At 56.0% G+C, this 25,965-nt stretch overlaps 1 protein-coding gene across 3 annotated transcripts in view; it reads right to left on the reverse strand.

Annotated features, from left to right (window-relative positions):
- Positions 1 to 25,965, reverse strand: part of ACSF3 (acyl-CoA synthetase family member 3) — a gene marked incomplete at its 5' end in the record, with an annotated part of 57,300 nt that overhangs the window by 26,981 nt on the left and 4,354 nt on the right. For 2 of the 3 annotated variants that reach the window (XM_081215210.1, XM_081215212.1), the window contains 5 exons: positions 988 to 1,100; positions 8,130 to 8,275; positions 9,851 to 10,005; positions 22,028 to 22,183; positions 23,391 to 24,090. In XM_081215210.1, coding sequence (XP_081071336.1) covers positions 988 to 1,100; positions 8,130 to 8,275; positions 9,851 to 10,005; positions 22,028 to 22,183; positions 23,391 to 24,090 — 1,270 coding nt within the window. The remainder of the gene's footprint in view (positions 1 to 987; positions 1,101 to 8,129; positions 8,276 to 9,850; positions 10,006 to 22,027; positions 22,184 to 23,390; positions 24,091 to 25,965) is intronic. The other variant, XM_081215211.1, reaches the window with a different exon arrangement.

Below are 25,965 nucleotides of genomic sequence, written 5' to 3' on the forward strand. Positions count from 1 at the left end.
CTGCGGCATGTGGGATCCTCCCGGACCGGGGCACGAACCCGTGTCCCCTGCATCGGCAGGCGGACTCTCAACCACTGCGCCACCAGGGAAGCCCAACACATACTTCTTGATGTCATTTTTCATAAAATTACAGTAAAAACCACCCAAGTTCCACCTACGTCTTGAGCTAAGACATTCAACAACCATCTCTTGAACGCTGCCACTTCCCGCTGCAGACCGAGGCCCACAAGGGCAGGGCCTGTCCGCCGCCCCTCCCGGCACACGTGAGAGGCAGTCTCACTGCTACTTTCAGGTTTTAAAACTTCTCAGGGTGACAGAAGTCAAGAGTATGCACATCCGCTGTAGAGGAAACAATCTCTTAAATCAAAATTCCACTTCCTACCAAAACCGAACCTCTGCTATGGCCCTGATCACTTATGACCAGCAGACCTGGGGCTGTGAAGGTCCCCACTGGAACAAGACAACAGTCCTCTCTTCCCCTTGCCCTCCGGATCCTAGAACAACACAGAAAGCAGGCAACAGTGACTTCCCAAGTGGGGAACCTCAATTTACAGCTTCCGTGAATTTGTCCAAATGGGCGACTGCAAGGCTGGGGGCCGCTTACACTGGCGGCGTCCGCCCCGAGCGGGTGCCGGCGTCCCGCCAGCGCAGAAGTTTTAACAAGATCCTGCTGACAATGTTCTCTGCTTTAACTCGGGCTCTCCTAGCTGAGGCGATCAGGACCCATCTCAACGTGGCCCAGAGGACAGAGCCCAGGAGGAGCCCGGCTGAGCGCGGGGAGCCCTGCTGGGCCTCACTCTGCTCTGCACCGTCCACACGGCAGGCAACGCCCAAAACACCAGCAGCGCCCTGAGTCGAGGCCAGCCAGCGGCGCCGCAGTTCAGGGGCCGTCCCCGAGCGGTGGGGACTCAACCTCTGCCGTCGGCCTGCTGGGTGGTCGTGGCCGTGTGATGCCCATGTGCCGCCGGAGAGAACACAGGCGCTCACCTTGGTGTCCTCCTCATTTCCCTCCGCGTGGACAACGTAGGGGTAGCCGTCCTTCTGCAGGTTCTCTGACACAATGCGCACCTCGACGCCGGGCAGCGGGGTCCCCACAGAGCCTGCAAGGGGCAGGGAGGCACGAGGGAAAGAGGCGGTCATCAGGGTTCTGAAAGAGAGAGCTGCACACTGCGGTGCTTGGACCTGCCTGACGTCACGTGCACACACGGAGGTGGGGGGATCCCGCGTGGGTGTCACATGCACACACATGGGAATCCCGCATGGACGTGGTGTGCGCACACAGGGGTCCTGCCCCTTTGTCACGTGCACACAGAGGGGCGAAGCCCCAGCAGCCAAGAGCACAGCCTTAGGCAGGACACGCAGAGCAGCCGCCAGGGCTCCGAACGCCCTACAGGGCCTTCAGGTCACTTCGGGAGGGCCGCCCGGCACCCAGGGCAAGATGCAAGGGCGCTTCTATCTCACTGGAGCACCTGGCTGAGCGGTCAGGGCACAGATGACTGCAGTTTGTCGCTGGTGAGGGACTGGAGTGGGACAGATGCCAGAGGGTGAGCGGGTCCTCACGGCAGGGGTGATGTAGCCAGCATCCTGGCTCAGTTGTTAGGTGCCTGTGGTTGGCTCAGTGGCTTCACCCCTGTGTGGTTATAATCAGCTTTTGAACCTGCAAAGGTTAGGGCAGGTGGTGGCCGCAGTGGAGTCCCCGTGGCCACTGAATAGCTGAGGCAGGTCAGAGATTCCAGGGCCAAATGCTTCACTTCAAGGTCTCAGGCCTTTTTTTTTTTTTTTTGCGGTACGCGGGCCCCTCACTGCTGTGGCCTCTCCCGTTGTGGAGCACAGGCTCCGGACACGCAGGCTCAGCGGCCATGGCTCATGGGCCCAGCCGCTCCACGGCATGTGGGATCCTCCCGGACCGGGGCACGAACCCGTGTCCCCTGCATCGGCAGGCGGACTCTCAACCACTGCGCCACCAGGGAAGCCCCTCAGGCCCTTTATTTTAACTGTTATCAATGAGGACTTGTCACAGGAGAAAAGTCCCGGGAAGCCCACTTGGCAAACTCCACGAGCTGCTTAGTACTCTGGGACCCACACGCCTGGAAGAGTCTGTGACACGGGGCTCTGTCTGCTAGATGGCACCGCCCTGTCCTCCTCAGCCTGTCTTCTGTCTGAGGTCCTGGGGGCCGCCCCCACCGCGTCTTCCTCCTCCTTCCTCCCCTCCTTCTCTTTTGCTTCCAAAGATTTAAAAACTACAGTGAAATCCATATATGACGCAGCTATTCTTTATAAAGCCTAGGATTCAGGGGCATTCAGCACATTCACAACATTGTTGCAGTATCACCTCCATCTAGCTCCAGAACTTTCCATCAGCCCAGAAGGAAACCTGTCCCCGTCAGCTGTCGTATCTTCCCCCCACCCCAGCAACCACTAACCCACGCTCTGTGGACTTGCCCCGTGGATGTTGTGTATGAAAGGAACCACCAGGCATGTAGCCTTCTCTCTTCCTGCTGGTCATCTACTTGGGGCCAGTGGCTGCACGAGTGCCAGGATACTCAAGACCGGAGACAGCCTGGAAAAGGAGGTGTTCCACCTCAGCTGCAGACAAGACACGAGGACCAGAGACAAGACCTAGGCTGTGAACATGAGCTGGGTCCAAGCCCTGCCCTCCTGCAGGCTCTGCAGGACCCGGGGCCAAGGCGGCCATAGTCCCGACACTCGGGATGTTTCCCGGCGGACCTCAGCGCCGTAGCTTCCCTCTGGATCTGTCTCCAGTGAAGAGTCTGCCTTAGCCCCGTCGTCTGCATTGCTCCTCCTTGGACCTCATGGTCTGTAAGGACCGGCGGGGCCACAGCTCTGACTGCTTCGTTACAGACCAGGCCCAGGCATCTTGGAGATTTTTCCCAAGGTCTTCAGATCACTCCCAACTGCTCCTATTTTATGGCCAAATGTCAGCAGGCTGACCTAGGTTTTAGTCCTCAGTGTGTGTGTAAAAGCCACAGAACAAAAGGTTTAAGGGAAGAAATGGGTTGATAAAGTGCAGAAGAGAAAGGCCATGTGTAAGAGGACATCGGTCGGGCCCACTGGGCTGATGGTCCTCCTTCCTGGGTTCCCAGGCAGTAAGTGGATTTCTTGCTGTGTGAAGGAGATGTACTGTGAATTGATTTATCACTTTCTGAGACTGGTTAGGATGATTTCTTTAGTATGTGCCAGAAGCAAAGAGTTCCATGAACACACCTTGAGCCATCAGGCAGAATGTGATGATTCATCAGAAGGCACTTCATTAAACTAAGTACAGAATCTTAAGCATGAGCAACCACCTTGCTCAGGAGTGAAATCTGCTCTTCTTCCCCTTTCTTCTGAGCTCTCGTCCCCGCAGTGGTTGTGACGCCTGCTCAGGCCCAAGCCCTCCAGACAGCAACGCCTCCTGAAGTGTGAGCCCTGGGGATCCTCGGAGTACGAAAGCCCCTCCATGTCCCTCGTTTTGTGTTTGTAAAAAGACACTTTAGTCTCCTAAACCTTCCCTGAGATCCAGAGAGCAGACTGAGGCAGTTACTAATTAGAGAAATAGAGGAACACAAAGACAAAGAGAAAGCAGTTACCTCAGAGCTCAAACAATAAATCGGTAATAAGACAAAGTCGTACCTCCTCGTCAAGAGACGTACACACTAATCTGATGCACATCTTGGAGTAGTTCTGCGTGAACTAAGGCCCCCACCCGGGTGGAGGATGGTGACTACATGCTGAGACCCCCAGACTAGTTGGAACCAGAAGGCTGATGACTGATATTCCTGGGACACCACCCTGTTACCTCACCACCAACCAATCAGAAGAATGTCACACATCCTGCAGCCCTCCCCGCAAATGTCGCCTTTAATAGCCCTCCCCTGAAAGCCATAAGGCGTCTGCGTCCTTTGAGCACCAGCCGCTTGTTCTCCTTGCTTGGATCCTGCACTTTCCTTCACCACAACCCAGTGTCAGTAAATTGGCTCAGTTCAGTAACACTTACAGAAAGGAGGAAGCAGCGGCTCCATCCAGGCGCTGGGAACACAGGGAGATGCGGGCAGATGCTGTAGAGAAGGGAACCCTAAGGGATCTGCTGTGGCCTCCAGGGAGGTGAGTGGCTGCCCTCAGTCCCACAGGACTGACAGTCACAGGGGCATGTCCCCACTTACCCACAACTTCTGTACAACTCGGCTGTAAACTGGGGGTTCCCTGGGCCCCTCCTGGGATTAAACGGTTTGCTAGAGCGGCTCTCAGAGCCCAAGAAAACAGGTCACTTCCTAGAATACCAGTTCATTACAAAGGATACAAGGTGGGAACAGCCAGATGGAAGAGACGCCTCTAGCAAGTATGTGGGTGGGTGGGAGTCTCTAAACTTGCACACTCTCCAGGCACATCACACTCTAACACCAACCCGTGTTCACCAGCCTTGTTTGGGGTTTTTATGAAAGTTCTATTATGCAGGTACAATTGATTAAATCATTGGCCATTGGCTTGATTCAACCTCCAGCCCCTCTCCCATCCTAAGGAAGTCAGGACTGTCCACCCTATTCAATGAAACCTGAACTGCTAAGAATGTCTATAAAGAAAATACTGACGGGGCTTCCCTGGTGGCGCAGTGGGAATCCGCCTGCCAATGCAGGGGACACAGGTTCCAGCCCTGGTCCGGGAAGATCCCACATGCAGCAAAGCAACTAAGCCCGTGCACCGCAAGTACTGAAGCCCACACGCCTAGAGCCGATGCTCTGCAACATGAGAAGCCACCGCAATGAGAAGCCTGCGCACCACAGCGAAGAGTAGCCCCTGCTCGCTGCAACTAAAGAAAGCCTGCGCACAGCAACTAAGACCCAACACAGCCAAAAAATAAATTTATTAAAAAAAAAAGAAAACGCTGACAGAATTACAGCACCTCTACCACAACGGTGGCATTAAAATCTCCACAGGGGCTTCCCTGGTGGCGCAGTGGTTGAGAGTCCACCTGCCGATGCAGGGGACACGGGTTCGGGCCCCGGTCCGGGAAGATCCCACATGCCGTGGAGCGGCTGGGCCCGTAGAGCCATGGCCGCTGAGCCTGCGCGTCTGGAGCCTGTGCTCCGCAACGGGAGAGGCCACAGCAGTGAGAGGCCCGCGTACCGCAAAAAAAAAAAAAAAACCTCCACAGAAACGCCTATGATTTGTTAAAGTGAGGTCTACAAACGGCAGCGACTTTTGTGTTAAGGCAAGGCAGCTGCTCAGACCCCAGAAACCCCCGCCCCTACCCCAGTGGGTGGAACAGAGCAGGGTCAACCAGGCAGGGCCAGCCTCCTACACCCACCTAGATGGGGTCCCGCCCACAAGGCGTGACGCGGCCCCGCCCACAACGCGTGACGCTGCCCCACCCACGCCACGTACACGCTGCCCCGCCCACACTGCGTGACGCGGCCCCTCCCACGCTACGTGAACGCGGCCCCACCCACACCGCGTGACGCTGCCCCGCCCACCCCACGTACACGCTGCCCCTCCCACACCGCGTGCACGCTGCCCCACCCACGCCACGTACACGCTGCCCCGCCCACACCGCGTGACGCGGCCCCTCCCACGCTACGTGAACGCGGCCCCGCCCACAACGCGTGACGCTGGCCCGCCCACGCCGCGTGACGCTGCCCCGCCCACGCCACGTACACGCTGCCTCGCCCACACCGCGTGGACGCTGGCCCGCCCACAACGCGTGACGCTGCCCCTCCCACACCGCGTGACGCGGCACCTCCCACACGGCGTGGACTTTGTCCCTCCCACACTGCGTGCACGCTGCCCCACCAATGCCTCGTGAAACTGCCCCTCCCAGACTGTTGGACGCGTTCCGCACGACACCACGTGACGCTGCCCCTCCCACATCACGTGACGCAGCCCCCCCAAACCGCGTGACGCTGCCCCGCCCACGCCACGCTGCTCCTCCCACACCGCGTTACGCGGCCCCTCCCACATCACGTGACGCAGCCCCTCCCAAACCGTGTGACGCTGCCCCGCCCACGCCACGTACACGCTGCCCCCCCCCACTGCGTGACGCGGCCCCTCCCACACTGCGTGCACGCTGCCCCGCCCACGCCGCGTACACGCTGCCCCTCCCACACTGTGTGACGCTGCCCCTCCCACACTGCGTGACGCGGCCCCGCCCACACCGCGTGATGCAGCCCCGCCCAGACCACGTGGACGCGGGCCCTCCCACATCACGGGACGGGCCCTTCCCACACCCGCAGGGACGGAGTGTCCTCCTGGTGTCCATTGGGCAACAGGCTGGCTGCAGTCAGAAGGGCAGGCTATCCTTCCGCCTCCCTTTAGAACAGGTGTCAGCTGTGGCCAGGTGACTTTAATTGTCCTGTGGCTCTGTCTGGCCTCTGGGGCGGGTGACTGTGCCTCACTGGGTCCTGGAGCGCCTGTCCGGCAAGCCCTGCATCTGATAGCAACTTCCTATCAGCGCATGTCAGGCCCATCAGTTCAGGCCACCACCCGGGGCCTCAGCCGAGCAAAAAGTCTCCTTCAGGCCACACGTCCCTCCGGGCCGCCAGGGAACCTGTGATGGGCCAGGCTGGCAGGATGTGTCCGCGGAGCAGCCCAGAGTCCCGGCTGGAAGGAGCCCGGCCCGGGAGTCAGGGGCACAGAGGACACAGCCTGATTGCTCCGGAAGCGGCGCTCAGGGACTCACTCCTGGATTCAAGGTTGAGGGCTAGTTCCTTCACTGTTTCTAAACCAAAAAGCCGGTCGTGCACCCACTGTGAGCCGCCTGCTTCACGGGCGAGAAAAGACCCCGGGCGCTTGGTTCCGGTGTCGAGAAGAGACCACGCACAGCCACAGCAGAACCCTGAGCCTGAAGAGCTGCAGCCAATTAAGATTCGAAAATTAGTGCCCAGAAGCCTCGGGTTTAGGGCACGGGCGCAGGTCCCTCTGTCCCGGGGCCTTTGCCCCCGCCCGACAGAGGGTGTCCTGGTCCGACAGTGTGAACACGTGCTCCGTCTGTGTGACTTCTCCAAGGCCATCAGAGGGATAAGATCAGCCCAGTATCGGGGCTGTCGTGTGGACAGTTTGCAGCTTCTTAGAAAGTCAAGCTCACACCCCCTTCTGACCCAGCAGTCGTACTCTGAGGCATATGCCCACGAGATGTAAAGACGCATTCACACAAAACCCTGCACACAGACCTTCACGACGGCCCGACTGGGAACCGCCCAAGACCAGACACAACCCAGCGTCCTTCAGTGGCGGACAGGTTAACACCGAAGATGCTGCTCGGCACAGAATGTGTCTCACACTTGTCCTGCCAAGTGAGAGAAGCCAGACCCAAAGGCAGGTCCTGGAGGCTGTGCCTCTGTGTCGTTCCAGGAAACGCACAGCTACAGGGAGAGGAACCAGGGACGTGCTCGCCGGCCTGGGACAGGAAGTGCTGACCACGAAAGGGGGAAGGTCTGGAGGTGATTCAACTTCATCTACCTGAGTATGACGGCAGACACGCTGAAAACTCACAGACCTGCCCACCAGAAGGGTACCTTTTACTGTCGTGCGAGACAAGTGGATGCACCGAGGCAAGTACAGGCACACGATGACTTAACGTTTATTTCCAGACGCCTACTATGTTTTGGACAAGCTGGAGGGGACTGACCGGGAGGGCTGGAAAAGGGCCCGGGACATAACAGGCTCACGTCTCAGGCCTCAGGCTCCGCCTGCAGGTTCCCTGTCAGGGACCCGGGACGTGAAGGCTGTTTATGTGGAATGGCCTAGAGAAGGCGGGACAGGAAGACCAAAGGGCAGGAACCCGTCTAGAGCAGCAGGCCATCCAGACGCATGCAGGTCCCCGAGCACAGGCGGGGTGTCCCTCCTCCCTTGCCCCCGACACCTGCCGTCTCTCCCGCTGCCACCGGCCTGTGTGGCTCAGGGCACCTGCATGGGAGACTCTGGGCCGCGGGCGACCTGGTGTGGACGAAAGCAGCCCCCAGCCCGGGAGGTGGGGAGGGGGCGCCCTGCCAAGCACACGGCGTCTGGGTCACCTGGGAAGGACACTGCCACCCTGAGAGCGTGACCGTGGCCCAGCAGGGGAGCATCCTCCACAGAATGGCCTACCCGAGGACCCAGAGCAGGGGGAGGACACAGCTGGCGGGCGCCACTCGTACCTGGCAGGCGAGCTGCGGTCAGGGGGTTGGACAGGGCCATGCCGATCTCCGTCATCCCGTACCTCTCCAGCAGAGTGTGGCCGGTGATGCGCTTCCACTTCTCCAGTACAGGCAGGGGCAGGGCGGCCGAGCCCGAGACCATCAACCTGCCCGGCACAACCACAGGCTCCTGAGCTCTCGGGAGCACATGGCTTCTTCAGCCCGGTGAGAGCCACACGCGCCCAGCACCCCAGTCAACATCACCCTTTAACTCACGGCTAAAACTGCAGTTCGGGCTGAAATTTAACTCTGTTCTTTGGAAAGAATCTTGGGTATATTTTAGAATGCAAATAGGTCTTCACAAGGAAGGGGTAACCACAGTAAAAGGAAAAGTGATTTCAGGGTCCCTGGTGGCACGCTCTGCAAACAGTCAACGTGCTGTCCACAAACAGCCCCCAAAAAGAGCAGTGATAAGAGTAAGGTGACGACAGTTCATCTGGTTTAGGGACAAACCACCACCGGGTCTGAGGAGGAGGAGGGGGAGGCGGAAGCAGTCAGTCTCCAGTGAGGGGCGCACGGGGGCTCCTCCACAAACACTGCCTGGTGCTTACAGCTCACTGACAATGACATTGATCTGATATCTGAGAGCCTCGGCGTGCACCATGTCCCGAAAGCACTGTGTGCGTGAAGGAAGGTGTTTCTGCTTCTAGTGGGGGCCGGAGCGACGACCACCCCTGCGCTCCCCCCACGGAGGTGCAGGCACAAGGACCCTCCCCACCAGGAGCCCGCTGCTGAGGTCTGAAGGCCTGTCACCCAGAGTCACCCTGACCTCCCCTCTCTGATCTCATTCTTGCCCTTGGCTCCTGAGATCTGGGTACATCGTGCTACCAGTCCCACTCTTGTCCTGGTGGTTGGGCTTTGGACCCCAGCCCCACCATGGCGCCTCGTGGGAGGCCGATCCAGGGAGGTGCCGGCAGTGGCACCCTCAGAAAAGGGCTCTGGTTCCATCAAAACGTCTCTACAGAAAAGGCGCAAAGAGCGGGTGAACGGGAGAAGAACACGATGAAATGCTCGTCCTGGGCAACTGGAAGTTCCCTGCAGGAAACAAAGGGCTGTCCTGAGCTCCTCTTAAGGACCAGGAATCAGATGCACAGAGGCCATGAAGCTCGTGGCTGTCCAGCGCCAACTCGCTGCCCTGTCAAAGGCTGTGTCTGCCACAGACACACGTGTCACACCTCTTGGGCGCACGTGTCATCATGTCTGTGAAGACCCGCCAAACTGCTCACTTCCGTGTGCTTTGCAGATGAGCCGCTTGACCACGAGCAGAGAGGCGCTGCAGTTGGCAGGCTCGTGGGAACACGCAGAGCAAACCCCATGCCACCGAAGGGGCCAGACAGCCACACGTCTGTCAGGGAGGGTGTCTGCACGCGGTCGGGGAGGGGGCAGGGCTGAGAGCCAGCAGGTGTGGGGTCAGAAAGGACTTCCCCATCCTTGTCCTTCAGACTCTACCGGAAGATAGGCGGACAGACAGACAGAGGGACAGAGAGACCCAGAGATAGAACAGAGACACGGATACAGAATACAGGCAGCTGCGTCGGGAGCACAGATACATAGAGAGAGAGACGTAGATACACATTTTAAAGCAAAGAAAAAATACTGCTTCCTAAAACTTAGTAGAACTGACTCACTAAAAATAACTTATATTTGACTTTCTGGATGGAAGGTGGACTATTTTCATTTACCTGATTTTTTCTTCACAAACTGCACGCACGAAATCCTGGACATGAGGGTGGGTAAAATGTTTGTCGTAATAATCCATCAACTTGCTGTATATGGTAGGCACTGCCATAAATACATTAATCCGTGGAGTTTCAGAGCTTAAGAACTTTTCCCAAACCTAAAAAGAAAAAAGGAAGCACACAGCAAAAAGATTAGAAGACACGCGTGCACAGACACGTACGGACCCTCGGTTCCAGGACCAGTGCTCTCAGCAGAGGACCCCCCTTTTCTTAAGCATCAGAGAGTCTGTGAGCAGCTCCTGTCTCAAAGGGGGTCTCACTTTGACAGGGTGACACAAGCTCCTGGACCTTCCATGGAGTCACTGTGCAGGGGACACTGGCGTCTGGCCTCAGGGGTGGCCTGTGAGGCGGAAGAGGATCAGGGGCAGGAGTGGGCCCTGGGCCTGGGGACTGGCCTCGGATCTGCCGTCAGGGGAGAGGTGGCACCTCAGACTTTTCCAGCCACGTGGGCGAGGGTGGACAAAGCTGCACGAGGGGCCAGGCAGGCCTGAGCACAGCACAGCGTCTGGCAGACGGGTAAGCACACACGGGGAACGACGGACGGCGCCTGCTGTTCTATCCGAAGAAGTCATGTGAATTTTGTATCTTACTCTGTAACAGATGTTTCGCGTTTTAATATAAAGATGCTTCAAGTTTCTCAGCTCATGCTGAGAACGTGCTCGTGTGTTAGCCCTCATCTTCAGGAGAAGGGGCTCTCTCTGTGCAGCCACCGCATGAGCCCATGGTCAGGGCGGGACGGGGAGCGCGGCGTGCTGCGTGCTCAGCACACCCCACACAGACAGCCTTCCCCCTCAAGGCATCCAAAACGCTGCAGCCAGCCCCAGCCTGGCCCAGTCCCTGATCGCATACTTGTAATTAGCTCCTCGCCTTAGCTGCTTGACAGAGCAAAGGCACTCCTCTCTGGGGAGAAAATTACATCGTTCTTTTAAAGACAACCCCACCCCCATTATAAAGCATGTATGAAAAGAGAAAAATGTGACCCATAACTAAGAAAAAAGTCAATAGAAGCAAATCCTCAATACGGATGTTGGAATTATCATACAAGGAATTTAAATTAATAAATAGGTTAAGAAATTCAGAAAAGATGAATGAAATGGGGGATGATCAAGGATTTCATCAGAGAAGTGGAACTGCAAGAGAACCATTATAAGCTGGGAAGTACATTACGTGAAACTAGGCAAATAAGACCAAGAAAAAACACTCACCGTCCTCAGTGATTAGGGAAATGCAAATTTAAACCACAATGAGATACCACGTCATATCCACTACAATGACCATAATAATGCTTTTAAAAACCAACAAAAACAAATGTTGGTGAGGGTGTGGGGAAACGAGCCCTCACGCACTGCTGATGAGAACGGGGACAGAACAGCCACTGTGGGAAAGTTGGGCAGTTTCTTAAAATGTTAACAATAAACTTACCATACACCCCAGCAATTCTAATCCTACTTATCTACACAAGGTAAATGAAAAGTGTCCACCCCAGGATTTGTACGTAAATGTCCACAGCAAAAACTGGAACTGACCCAAATGCCCAATAAATGATAAATGGGTGAACCAAATGTGGCCCGGCCACATGATGAAGCACTACCCAGGTTCCAAAGTGACAAACTACTAATACACATGCTACAACATGGACAGAACTCAAAGACGTTCTACAGGGCTTCCCTGGTGGCGCAGTGGTTGAGAGTCCGCCTGCCGATGCAGGGGACACGGGTTCGTGCCCCGGTCCAGGAAGATCCCACATGCCGCAGAGCGCCTGGGCCCGTGAGCCATGGCCGCTGAGCCTGTGCGTCCGGAGCCTGTGCTCCGCAACGGGAGAGGCCACAACAGTGAGAGGCCCGCGTACCGCAAAAAAAAAAAAAAAAAAGACGTTCTACAGAGTGAAAGAAGCCAGACCCAAAAGACCACATGTTCTATTCCATTTATATGCAAAGCCCAGAAAAGGAAACTGTAGAGACGGAGGACAGACAGTGGTTGCCAGGGGCTGGGTGTGGGAATAGGGACTGAGGTAATAGTTGAACAAATCCTATAAATTTATGTAAAATCACTACATCGTTCGCGATAGGTGAATTTTATGGTATGTGAATTACATCTCAATAGAGCTATTTTTAAAAAAGGACAATGCAATGAAAACATTTTCAGTGAAACAAAGCTGAGAGAACTTGTCTTCAGCAAAGCTGCACTACAGGGCTTCCCTGGTGACGCAGTGGTTAAGAATCCACCTGCCAATGCAGGGGACACAGGTTCAAACCCTGGTCCAGGAAGATCCCACATGCCGCAGAGCAACTGAGCCCGTGCACCACAGCTACTGAGCCCACGAGCCACAACTACTGAGCCTGTGTGCCTAGAGCCCGTGCTCCTCAACAAGAGAAGCCACCGCAATGAGAAGCCCGCGCACCACCACGAAGAGTAGCCCCCACTCGCCACAACTAGAGAAAGCCCGCTCGCAGCAACGAGGGCCCAATGCAGCCAAAAATAAATAAAATAAAATAAATAAAAAAAATTTTTAAAGCTGCACTATAAGAACTATCAAAAGAATTCTTTAGGATTAAGGGAAACGATCCAAGAGGGAAACACAGATCTGACGGAAGAAATGAAGAGTGCCAGAAAAGGAAATATATGGGTAACTTAAAAAAATTTTAAGGACCCCTGACCGTTTAAAGCAACAATAGTAGCAGTGTATCATGAAGATGAAGGAAGGGAATAATAAAAAACAGAAGGAACAGGAATATAAAGCACAGGTGCATTAGAGAAAAATCAACACCGTTGGTTCTTAGAAAAGATAATAAAGTTGATAGGCCTCTAAAACAAGAGTGATCAAGAAAAAAGAATGAAAACATAAACTACCAATATCAGGCATTTAAAGGAGACATCACTACGGATCCTAAAGATATTAAAAGGATAATGAAGAGAAATGATAAACTACCCTATGCCAATAAATTTGACAATTCTGATGAAATGCACAATTATTTATTTTAAAGTACCAAAACCGACACGAGAAACAAAATAGAAAATATTCGAAGTCCTATATCTATTAAAGAAACTGAATCCTTAATTAAAAACCTTTCCAGAAAGGTTGGCCCAGATGGCTTCAATGGAATTGTATCAAACGCTGAAGGAAAGAATACTTTCAGCCACACATAAACTCCAAAGAACAGATGGGGGGAGGGGTGGCTGCCACACTCCTTTCACAAATGAGCAAAACTCCCATAAGGAAGCCTAACAAGGATGTCACAAGAAAACTACAGACCTGCGTTCCTTGTAAACACAGAAGCAAAACCCTTAACAAAGTATTAGCAAACCAAACCTAGCAGTATATGAAAAGGGTAATACACCATGGCCGAGAAAGTTTACTAAAGGACTGTAAGATTAGGAAATTAGAAATATTAAAAACTTTAATCAGTATAACTAACCACATTAACAGAATAAAGAGGGAGACAAATAAAGGCGGTAACTCTATACAATCAATTCAAGAGGTAAAGAAAACCCATTTGATAATATCCAACCCACCATATAATTAAACTCTCAGAAAACAAGGGATAGGAATGTCCTCAAGCTAATATACGGTATCTGCAAAATACTGTAAGTAACATCATACTTAATAGTGAAATATTAATGTTTCTCCAAGATTGAGAATAAGTCAATGATGTCCACCACTACCACTTCCAAATTAGACTCATCAAAATTTAAAATTCTCTTTATCAAAAGACTATTTAAAAAGTGAAATGAGAAACCAGAGACAGGGGGAAAGATTCACAACACGTATTTCTTTCTGACAAAGGCCTTTTATCCATAATATATACAGAACACCTACTGATTAGTTATAAAAAGACAACTCAATTTAAAAATGGACAAAAGCCTTGAAGAGGCATTTCATAAAAAGAAAATCCCTGAATGACCAGTAAGCGTATGAAGAGTGCTCAACACGACCACTCGTCAGAGAACTGCAAATCTTATAAGGCCAGTGAGGTGCAGCATTACACACCCACTAGGATGGCTGAAACCTAGAAAGCCCGACCCAGTTGCTAAAGGGTGGGGCACGCTGCAGACAGGAGCATAAACGGATAGGCACTTGGGAAAGGGTTGGGAGTTTCTTAAAACATTTCACATACGTGATCCTGTGACCCACTAATTCTAACCCTGGGTATTTACCCAGAAGAAATGAAAACGTACATCTGCAAAAAGACATATGAGAATGTTCCCAGCAGCTTCATTCATAAAGCCAAAACTGGGAAAAGCCAGATGCCCATCAGCAGGAGGAGGGATGACAACTGTGGGTCCTTGGTGATGGAAGGAACTCGCCGCTTACACGCGCAGCAAAGATAAACCTCAAAGGATGCCCAGTGGAAGAAGGGAAACACAAAGCCTACAAACGCTGATCCCATGACATGCAAATTTCAAGAACAGGTCAGCTAACTTATAGTAACAAAGATCAGAAGAGGTGGTTGCCTGCAGGGGGGTGACTGGGGGTTGTCATGAAAGAACTTCTGGGCAAGGGGAATGTTTTCTTTCCCAGCCTGGTGTGGGTTCTACAAGTGTAGTCATCAAAGCATACTAAACTGTACACTTCGATCTGTGCATTTCACTTCATGGAAACTAAAACTCAATAAAAGGAAACAAAAGCACACTCACTGAGATGGCTAGAATTAACAAGCCTGACCACAGTGAGTGTGGGTAACGATCTGGAGTAACTAGGACTCTCACACGTTGCTGCTGGGAGTATAAAACATGCACCCACGCTGCAGAACTCTTTGGTAGTTTCAATCGTAATTAAATATACATCCAGCCCAGTGGGTGTCCAGCACCAGCAGGTACAGATGCAAGAGAAATGTCCACAGAAAGATCTTTATGCAAATGTTTGTAGCAGCTTTATTCAAAATATCCCCAAACTTGAAACAATCCAACCTCCTTCAGCAGAAGAATGGATAAATTGTGGCACTTTCATACAAAGGAATGCAACACAGCAACACAAAAAGAACAAATTACAATTGACGGCACTCAGGAATAAATCTTAAAATAGTACACGATTAACTAAAAAGCACAAAGGGACACATACTATCGGGTCCACATATATGAGGAACATGTGAAACTCAGCCTGACCAGGAGAGAGCATTGTGGGCCACGTAAACGTGCTCTGTCTTTATCTGCGTGGTGACTGTCACATAGATGCATACTCAGTTTACATACATTTTACTGTATGTACTTTATGCCTCCATTAAACAGAAGCAGCGTGACAACATTCCCCACTTTACAAACCCCGGTCAGTTGACGGCTCTAGCCTATGAGCATCAGCAACGCTGACATCAGAAAGAGAGGGACAACTGGGCGTTACGTGCCCCGCTGGACAGACACACACGCTACCCGTGAAGTCCCCTCCCTGCCACAGCACAACAAAACCCTGAACCTCATCCCACCTCTAGACCTAACTACCAATTTCCAAGAAGTATAAGGGACAGCGAAACATGTTAAACGACACCACGGGGATGTAATCCACAAGATCAGACTGTGGGAAAGTCTACAGGACACACAGCCTAAGTTCATGAACAAAAACTGCGAGGAAAAGACAGAGGAGAAACTGAGGAAGTAAAACCATGTGCACGAGCAGTGGTCCAGCCGCTGAGAGCAAAGTGCGTGCGAGAATCCCCGGGGGACAGAGACCTCCTGATAGGCCTTCCCGCCCAGCTGTGGCTGTGACCTTGAGCAGGCCCTGCAGCTTTCTTGCTGTCTTCTCACACCACTGTGTTAATCTGGACAGAACCCCTCAGGTCCCTCCCAAGCTCTGACATGTAGATTGGCTGGAAATCCTGCGGGGCATCCTACTTCCCACTGGCTTGTTAAAGAAACCCTGTCCACCAAGTCCGTGCTGGCCTGGCCAGGCCGCTCCCCGAGGTGGAGGGCAGTGCCCTCGCTGCCACCTGGCACCAGGGAAGGCATGGGTCCTTGGAGGACACACCGGACACCACTCGGGCATCTCCCAGGAGCGTGGGTATCCCAGCCTCGAGCCCGTTCCTTCTCACTCACGGAGGCAGCATTTACAGGTTAGTGCCTGTGTTTCCACTGGTGTGCAGACCCCGCCACTACCCAGCCTGGCGAATCCCGACAACACCCTCACGGGAGCCCGGTCCTCAGCCTGCTCGCCAGGGCTTGCCCGTCACCACAAGCACTAGGACAAGAAGACACAAAACAGCACAGACCGTACCACGTCCAAGGTGAGGTGCAGGGCCCTGGCTCGAGAGGAAGCGGGGACAGGCTGGGTGAGGTGGCTGTCACTCTGGGAACCTATGGTCCTGCCCAGGCCTCTGGCGGACGCACATGTGGTCCCCGCCCAGGCTTCCCACCGGAGGCTGGAGGGAGGACAGCGCTCACACTCAGCCGAGCGAAGGGGGAGGACCGGCCCTGAGGTCATCAGCTCAGACACTTGACCCCTGGCACACAGACGACATCTGCCCCAGGGGCTGCCTCCTGAGAACTGCCTGCAGCTGGGAAGGCCTGGCAATTGTGAGAATTCACCCACACTGGCAAAGGCAACAGCAGCACCACCACCGTGCCGCGTCCCCGTTGCTTCAACACATCCATACACTTCAGAAGTTGAAGGTCGGGAGATCCTCTCAAAAGCCTCTCTAGGGCCTGCATTTTACCAGTGAAAACACTCCTGCGGCAGCCAGACTGCAGAGCCTAGAACGGATGTGAGCAGCTCCCAACCGGGCTGCACACAGGAACCCACACCAGATGCAGCAGAGCGAGGGTCCGGGGCCTTTTCACGCACCAGCTCCCCGACGTGATCCTACAGAGCATCCGGGACTGGAACCTGGGGCTAGACCCCCAGCAGGACTGCCCTGCCCAGCAAAAGCCAGGACAGGGTTGGAGCACAGCTGCCATGGACGCCTCCTCAGCTTGAAGCCATGGCCAGGGATTAAGCCATCACCCGTTTCTGGCAATTCTGACAACACACGGGAGGGCTCTTATTCTGTTTTTAAGGTGCTCTGGCCAAAATCTGGCAATGACAGAGGACACTCCACAATGAAAGGCTGGAGACAGGAGAACAGATGCCTGTTTGTTGTCCCGTTCCTGGGGCCTGTGTGCGCGGCCCCGCCCTAGTGGCCCCAGGCTGTGGGTCAGATCCCAGACGCACTTGAGCTTAAGAGCTCTGCTTCCTCCCCCCAACTCCGCCTGCAAACACCTCCACCCACTTCAACAAGACGCAGATTTCTCAAAGCCCAGAATGAGCGACCTCTGCGGCCACAGGTGTGCCAGGCAGCAGGCTTCACATGGGCACCGGAGTCCCGAGCAGGGCGCTGGTCTCTACAGAGTGCCCTGGCAGTGGCCCCAGCGGCCTGCACCGCCAAGCCGAAAGCAGCGCCACGTGCCGGGGTCTGCACCCTCCTGCCTCACCGGCCGGGCCCCACCCTGACTCAGTGCCTCTCCGAGAGCCACCGCGATCCCGAGAAGTCACCGGAGCACGTTATCTGCGACAAGGAATCGATCGCGGCCAGGCAGCCTAATCACCAAGCAGACTTCACTCTGCGGGGCTGACGGTGGACAGCCCGCCCTCAGTCTTCCTGCCGTCCCTGAGTCACCGCCACCTCATCAGTCAGCCTCGCGGGACGCAGACAGCCCCTCACCCCACTGTTCACAGAAGGGCCTGAAGCCGCCAGGAGCTGAGACCGTGTCAACACCAGTGCAGGTTTCTGGGCCCCGCACCTCTTTACACTCGTTTCTTTGTTTTTTGTTTTCAATGAATGGTAACACTCTTTTTTTTTTTTTTTTCTTTTTAAATATATTTACGCATTTGGCTGCACTGGGTCTTAGTTGCGGCAGGCGGGATCTTCGTTGCCCCACGTGGGATCTTTACTTGTGGTATGTGGGATCTAGTTTCCCGACCAGGGATCGAACCCAGGCCCCCTGCATTGGGAGCGAGGAGTCTTAGCCGCTGGACCAGCGGGGAAGTCCCTACGGGCATTTCTCAAAAACAAGCTTAGACAAGCCCCGATATTTAATAATGCTAAAGGCGGGGTTTTCCTATCAATAGTATAAGTAGATTCACAAAACTCTGAAACTCAGGGCTGCGTCTTTTCTCAACCACAGCAAGTGTGTTTGACTCTTCAGCCCTGCTGCATGGTTCTGAGAAACCCCAAGTCAGCGCCTAGCATGGGGAAGGTCTGAGCTGACTGTCCCAGCAAGCCACCCTGCAGCCTCTGTCTCCAGCCCCCGGGCAGGAGACAGGCAGCATCCCAGGGTCTCGCTGTCAGAGGTGCAGGCTGAGTAGTGACAGCGAGGGGCCACTGGAGTGACGGGAGAGAGCTGGAGGCCAAAGAAAATAAACAGGACCTCGTGGCCTGGGAGCAGGTGGGAATCCCTGACCTTTGTTTCCCTGTTGAGCACTTCCTTGTCCAAAATCCGCTCTCGTTTTCACAGTATCTAAGCTACACAGGTACATGTTGAACAGAGCTAATCCCATTAAGCTTTACACCAGCAAGACCTCTCGGGAGGGTGAACACCAAGGCCGACAGGTGGAGCTGCCCACACCCGAGGATGATATTCCACATGGAACCCCTGGCTCAGGGACACTGACAAGCCCACCCACGTAACCGGCCATCTGCGGCCACGGGCAGTGGCAGATGGAGCTGAGCTGTGAGCACAAGAGGCCCCATCCACCGTCCTGGTCTTTTTCTTTTTAATTTTTGGCCACGTTGGGTCTTTGTTGCTGCGCACGGGCTTTCTCTAGTTGCGGCGAGCGGGGGCTACTCTTTGTTGCAGTGCATGGGCTTCTCACTGCAGTGGCTTCCCTTGTTGTGGAGCACGGGCTCTAGGCGCATGGAGTTCAGTAGTTGCAGTGCATGGGCTCAGTAGTTGTGGCTCACGGGCTCTAGAGCGCAGGCTCAGTAGTTGTGGCGCACTGGCTTAGTTGCTCCACGACATGTGGGATCTTCCTGGATCAGGGCTCGAACCCGTGGTCCCCTGTATTGGCAGGCGGATTCTTAACCACTACCCCATAGGGGAAGTCCCCGTCCTGGTCTTTATACACGTCTACAAACCCAAAGTGTGCAGAGAAGTCTATCCCTTTAAGGGAACCTTGTGGTGGGTTTTTCAGTGGAATGTTGTTATGTTTATCTGCTTATGCTCTGATCCCTGAGGAGCTGATACAGTAAAGTTTTCATTAAAGAAATAACCACGCCCCTAAGTGACTTTCAGGGACGCTCCCCCCAGAGGCCTGTTCACAAGTCCAGACGATCACGATGACAAAAGCCAAGGGGGAGCCTGTGGAAAGGGTTCAAGGAGCCAGCGTTCCCTCGTGGCCCGTGGGGCCCGTAAGTGATAACCGTCCATTCATCTACAACAGCTCTGAGCCACCTGCTCTAGGCCCTGGGGACAGGCCCTAAACAGGAGGAAAACTATGCTCTCGGAGGTGACATTTTACGGGGAGAGAATGAGGACCCACAGCAGAGTCTACATGGCTTGGAGGTGGTAAGTGCTACACTGAACAGTAGCGCAGATTAGGCCAGGACGGGGGCCAAGATGCACAGAGACTGAGCCTGCAGGCCCAGGGTGATGGAGGTAGGTGGGGAGGAGAAGGTGGCGGTGGAAGAGGCCAGCAGGGGCGGGGCTCCCCTCCTGGACGAGGCAGCCACACTTCCTGCTCTTTCTTTACCTTCCTGGGTCTGTGCTTTGGGGAAGGAAAGGCCTACTCAGTCTGCAGGCCAGCAGCCTGCCTGCACCCCTGCCTCGCCCACCAGGCACTCACATGGATCAGGAACGAGGAAATCAGGAAGCTGGGACTGTAGCCGGCTGGTCAGCCACTGCGGCTCAGCCTGTCTGGGTCCCTGATCTAAGCTCAGGGTGGGGCACCTCTCCCTCCGCCTGTCTTTGCGGTGCCCTGCAGGGAGGCCCTCCAAGTGAATGAAGAATTGGGGGGGAGGGCAACTTGCATTCTTTGGAGACCCCAGGGCACTCCTGCATTCCTGCTGCACAAGCCCAGACAGTCACAAAACCTCCCCGGGGACCAGGGGAGGAGCTGGCTGTCCCCACTTGCCCTTAGCAGTCACTCCCGATAGCCTCAGGGCCCCCCTTTCTCCCCCTCCCCACTGCCCAGTCAGTTCAGTCAGAGCCCCCTCAGGAAGCCATGTGTGCCGGGCCGGACCGACCCCTTTGGAGAGTCACTGGGACTTGTATTAAGAGGCAGACAGCCCTCTGTAGACCCCACTGTCTAAATCCTGAGGCCCTGCAGCTGAAAAACAAACGGCAGGATGGGGGCGGAGCTGCGGTAGTGGGCGGAGAAGGGGGCTGGCTGGCTGGGCAGGGTCTGAGCGGGCTGCCCTGGCCCTCGGGCTGCCACCTCTACTGTTCGGCTCACCGCCGGTCTGTCCACAGCGCTCACGCCGGGTTTTAAGCTATGTTCTCCTCGAAACCCAACAGCATCACCTGTCAGCACACAGGCTCCCCAGCTTCCCTGATGCTGGTCTGCACGCAGCACCCTTGCAAACAGGAGGAGAAAGGGTCCCTTCTTCTCCCTGCTTTGCGTTGCTGGGATTGGGCTCAGTGCCCACCCTGCTCCAGGCTCATCACTCCTCCGTTAGAGGACGAGACGGAAGGTCAGGGAGGTGCGGGGCTCGCCCGGGACCAGCCTGTCTATTGCACCTCGTCCTCTCACTCTGACCTGGCACCAGCACCGATGTGGATTAAGGCTCCAGGCGTGACGTGAGGATGGGCCGGAGCCAATCTATCTAGAGCTGCCTCTTTCTGGTGGAGACAGAGGAGGCCGAGTTCAGTGAACGGTGGATTCTGCAGACCAGGGAGCCCAGGCCTCAGGGACCCCTCGTGAGGAAATTCACCCTGGAATAAAGTGACTAAACAACAAGCTCTGTGCTGCAGGCCGAGCCTGGGCGCTTCTCCAGAGACCTCACTCGGCGGCCCTGCTGCGCAGAGGTCTCCAAGCCACTCCTCTCCTGGGGCTGCACACCTTCGGGACAGCCGCCAGCACAGGAGCCCCGCCCCACCTGGAGCCCATCCCCCACCAGAGCCCCGCCCCCACAGGAGCCCACCCCCACCCGGAGCCCAGCCCCCACCTGGCGCCCAGCCCCCGTCTGAAGTCCACCGCCCACAGGAGCCCAGCCTAGGTGCTTCCTGGGCTCTCCCACTTCGCATTTCCGTGCTGTATATAGGTTATAGCATGAGTCAGTGACAGGGTAGGGTCTCGTTCAAGCCCTGTGCTTCCTGGCGGCCCCACGGGGATGTGTCACTTTGGCAGCCTCTCCATGCAGTCAGCCCATCACCACCTCAGAGCCCTGCCTTCACCTGCCCCGGGCACCTGTCCCCATCAGTACATGGGACACGGAGGCTGGGGTGGGACTGCTGCACAGCAGCTCACCACGTGCCGGGGGCAGGGGCAGCGTCTGGCCAGGTCTCTCCCCTCCTTCTGCACTCTGCTCTGCAGTGCCCGCCCTGCCCCACCTCGTATCCACTCGGCCTCCCTCCCCCGCTGACCGGACGGCAGTGCTGGGAAAGAACCACCTGCTGAAAAGAGGGACCGGTGGGGAGACTGACACGGAGCCCCCAGCTGGGCCATCCACTTGGGACCTTGAAAGCCAGCAGTCAGCTGAATAGCAGCCCCAAGACATCCACGTGCTCATCCCCGTGGATGTGCCACCTCACGTGGCAAAGGGGACTCTGCAGGTATTATGAAATCAAGGGTCTGGAGATGGTGCGGTTGCCCTGGACACTGGGCGGGCCTGACATGGTCACAGGGTCCTTATGTAGAGGGAGATCTGGCCACAGAAGAGGCGGCAGTCACGAGAATACAGAAGCAGAGGTTGGGGCCATGCAGCCACAAGGCAGGGCACACAGGCGCCTGCAGCAGCTGGAAGAGGCAGGAGCAGATTCTGCCCCGCAGCCTCCAGATGGAATCAGGCCTGCGGCGCCTGGCCCTTAGCCCCGCGAGCCTCATCCTGGACTTGGGCTTCCGGAACTGAGAGTACACACTCATGCTGTGCGAAGCCCCAGTGGGGACCCTCCGCTCCAGCAGTAACAGGAAACTCGCCGCTGGGACTCTGCACCCCAGAGAAGGGACCTAGCCCGGGGAGGCCCAGAGCCCGCGACGCCGAGAGCCCGGCCCCGACTCACCAGCTGAGCGCTGAACTCGGGCAGCATCACGCAGGTGGCGCCCACCCAGAGCGGACACAGCAGCTTGTTGACCACGCCGTGGACGTGGTGCAGCGGGAGGATGTGGAGGATCACGTCGTCCTTCGTCCAGGCCCACTTGCGGACCAGCCCCGTCACCTGTAGGACGGCAGCACAGACTCAGAACAGCAGGGCGCACACAGCCGGGCGCCCCAGCCGAGAAGAGGGGGAGGAGACGGCCGCGGCCCTGCCCTTGACGGCGCGGTGAGGAGATGCTAACGAAATGACCTGGGGTCTGACCGGGGGGCCGTCTGTCCACCACTTACCCTCCTGCTAGAGATCAGGGCCGCATGCAGTCAGGGGCTTCAGCCAGTTTGAAAGGGCCTTTGATTTGGGGTCAAAGGCCTCTGCAGCCTCTGGGCGGCTCTCCCTTCAGGTGGCTCCAACAGGCCCTGGGACTCTGGCCTCACCAGAGTCCAGGCTTGAATCCGGCTGTCTGTCTGAGCCACGCCTATTCTGGCACCACCCTCGCCCCGGCTTAGCCAAAAAATCCCCCATCATGGCCGAGCTTGTCCTGGCGCGTGCCGCAGTGATGGCCATGCGCGAACACAAGTGAGATGCCCACCCCGCAGAGATACTGGTCCAGAGGTGGCCTCTCCAGACAAAAAGCACGTCTCCTCCTCGGAGACAGGGACAATGTATAATCATGCCTTGCCTGCAGCCGGCCCAACTCAGCTCATGCTGATTTATGGACTGAATTAGCCTGAGTCGATGGCGTTGACCTCTGACCTCCCTCTTTGTGGGTTTGAACTTGTCTCTTATTTTCCCACTCCTGCTGCGTAAGAGTCTTCATTGTACGTGCAAATGCTTTTGGGAAGCAAGAAAAGTATCCACTGCAGATAAACACAGCGGCCGGCGAGTTTCACAAAAACGGTAACTGAGGCCACAGAACACAAAGTAACACCTAAGACGTGGCACACGTGAGTTCCTGCTTTCTTGTTTCCAAAATAAGCCGCAATTGTAGCTGCTGAGGGCACATTCTGGATATTCGCTTTGTGGCTGGTTTCTTTTAAAACCTCAGCGTCACATACAGTGGCCCGTTCTATGCTCCACACGCCACGGTTCTGGAGGAGCCCGAGGGGGCCTGTAAACCCCCCGGCACCTGGGCACTGCACCCCCCTACACGGCCAGTGGGGCTGCTGGTCACACGGCCCCGGGGGTGGGATGGTGAGAGCTGTGACTGGCCCTACAGAATGAACAGAAGGCCACCTGGGAAGGCACTTATACCTGCCGTGACTGCTGCCGGGACTGGCCTCCTGGGACACAGCATACACCTCCCGACTGTGGCGGCCCCAAGAGCACTCACCACGGCCCTGATGTTGTGATGGGTGCTCAGGACGCCCTTGGGTCTCCCCGTGGTCCCGCTGGTGTAGATGATCATGGCGCCCCGGTCTCTCCAGTCCCACTCTGGCACCTGGCCTTCCCCGGGGTCCTCGGCTGACCCGTGGTAGACTGCGGGCGGGAGAGGCAGGAGCGGGACCCCCAGCTTCTGGACCACCGGGCTCAGGAGCTCCACGTGCTCCGGGCCGGCGAGGACCACGGAGCTGCGCGAGTCCTGGATGAAATACTCCAGCTGGGCCCGGGGGTGCTTCCTGTAGAGGGGGACGGCGATGCCGCCGCTCATCCACGTGGCCCACTGCGCCACCACGAAGGAGACGTCATTGCCGCACAGGAGGGAGACCCTCTCCTCCCGGAGGTCCCCGTCGGCACGCCCACGGAGCCGGCAGATCTCCCGGGACAGGCAGAGGCTGCGGGAGTAGAGTTCCTTGTACGTGTGGCTGCCGTGCTGGTCGATGAGGCCGATCCTGTCCCCGAAGCCCAGGGCGCGGCGGAAGCCCAGCGCGCTGCTGTCGGAGTGCGCGGCCGGGGCCGTGTGCAGGGCGCCGCGTCCTCGGCACCTCCGGGGGGCTGGCCACCAACACGGCCCAGGCCAGGCCCAGGCCAGGCGCCGGAGGGACATCCCCACGCGGGGCAGCGTCGCAGCAGCAGACGCCAGCTGCTGGTACCTGGCAGGAAGAGAGGGCACCACGGTCACTGCTCTGTCCTGCTGGACCCCCACGGCGGCCAGGAGAGGCGGCCTCACTTCCAGTCATGGGGGGACATCCCGAGACCGGAAACGCTAACGATCTCACAACACACACCTTTGGAACTTAAATGGCCCAAGTTTCAGCTTTTTATTCAATCTCATTGCTTTAAAGGTTTTAACAACATGCAAGATTCTAAAACAATGAACTAAACTAGGTGAAGCCAAGGAGAAACAAACAGAACTCAATGCATTTCAGGTAAATTCTGAATAACGGTTTTCAAAAACCTGAACCCGGAGAAATACTAGCCGAGAGAAGTAAGTACCGAGGGCCCTTGAACAGCACCGTTTGCACGACGCGGGTCCACTTACGCGTGGGTTGTTTTCACTGATCTGCACTGCGGCACTTACACGAGTGTGAACACGGGGGGCGGGGATGTGCAGGAAGGGCCGGCTGTGAAGTCACTCGGATTTTCAGCTCTGGGGTCGCCCCTAACGCCCACCCGACCCCCGCCTGGTTCAGGGGTCGACTGTGTTCCCTCCCCGCCAGCAGCAGGGCCTGGAGATTCCAGTGAGCAGAGCACAGACACTGGACTCACTTCTGCTCTGGAACACGTGCCAAGCCACGGACTCTTAGGAACTTGTCTAAAATAGAGCAGACGCTCCAACAGGGCAGGTTCACACGTCTGCAAAGCGTCACTCTGGTTTTTAAGCTAAAACAGAACTCTTCCCTCTCTTCCCCACAGCCTAACTACTAAACAATGACCAAAACAGTCCGCCAGAAGGAGGGCTCCCCAGAAAGGCCGTGACCCACGACACGCACCTGGAATTCTCCAGCGTTCTCAAGAGGAGGCGGCCTGGGAAAGGGCGGCCGGGCGCACCCTCTCCACGCTGCCGCCCCTCCACTCGAGAGGTCAGGAGCCCTCCTGACCCCCAGGACCACGGAAGACGGTTCCTTCCCAGTGCCAGGGCGGCCAGCAAGGTCCACGGACCACCACCTGCCCTGGCTCGGCGTCCCCACTGCCGTGCCCTCCCCACCGCAGCCTCTGCTGCCTCTGCTCCGCCTGGGCGCTCTCAGCCAGAGCAGCGTCCCTGATGGCGAGCTGATGAGTGGACCAGCTCTCCCGGTTGTTCCTGAAGGATTTTTAATGAGTATTATTTGATAACACACTTAATATATTACGGTGTGTTTTCACCTTCGACCCCCTGTTCAATAAGCAAGGCAAGCACTGCTAACCCTACCTCACCCAGGAGAAAATTCAAAGTCCCCCCCCACCAAATCACAGCCAGGAGCCCAGCCGGAGCCTTCCCACCCCCAGCCATTGTTCCCCACCAGAGTCACCACGCCAGACGCCCACGGCCACCCTGGCCCACGACAGCACAAGGAAATGGCCTGATGCTGGCTATGCCGTGGCGGGGGAGCGTCTGTCCCTGTTACTGGGGTGGGGGCCGGGGGCGGTGGGCAGACGTCACAGGGACCCTAGAGGGCACTTCTGAGTGTCAGAGGCTGACGAGGACGCCTCCAAGAGGCTGTCCAACAACATCATAAAATAAACCTTGTAACTCTCGTTCCCGTTCCAACGGGCCCAGCAAAGCAGGGAAGGTGGGGACTGGTGGGCGGGCAGCCCCACACCTGCCGCCAGGAGGCTGCTTCTCCCGGGCTCAGCGCATCCTCTCCCTGACAAGCCTCACTTTTCCGTCTCTTTCATTAACTTGCTACAGGGGAAAACAAATGTGCTATGTTTGTTACACGTACCAAACAGTTTTGTTCTCTGTTGTTAATTTAAAAAACAGACTACACACAACACTCTATAATTACCCAACAAAACAAACAGCCCACAGCAGTGACGGTCGGGAC

The sequence above is a fragment of the Mesoplodon bidens genome (assembly GCF_964165515.1).
Source record: "Mesoplodon bidens genome assembly, chromosome: 18".
Classification (NCBI taxonomy): Eukaryota; Metazoa; Chordata; class Mammalia; order Artiodactyla; family Ziphiidae; genus Mesoplodon; species Mesoplodon bidens.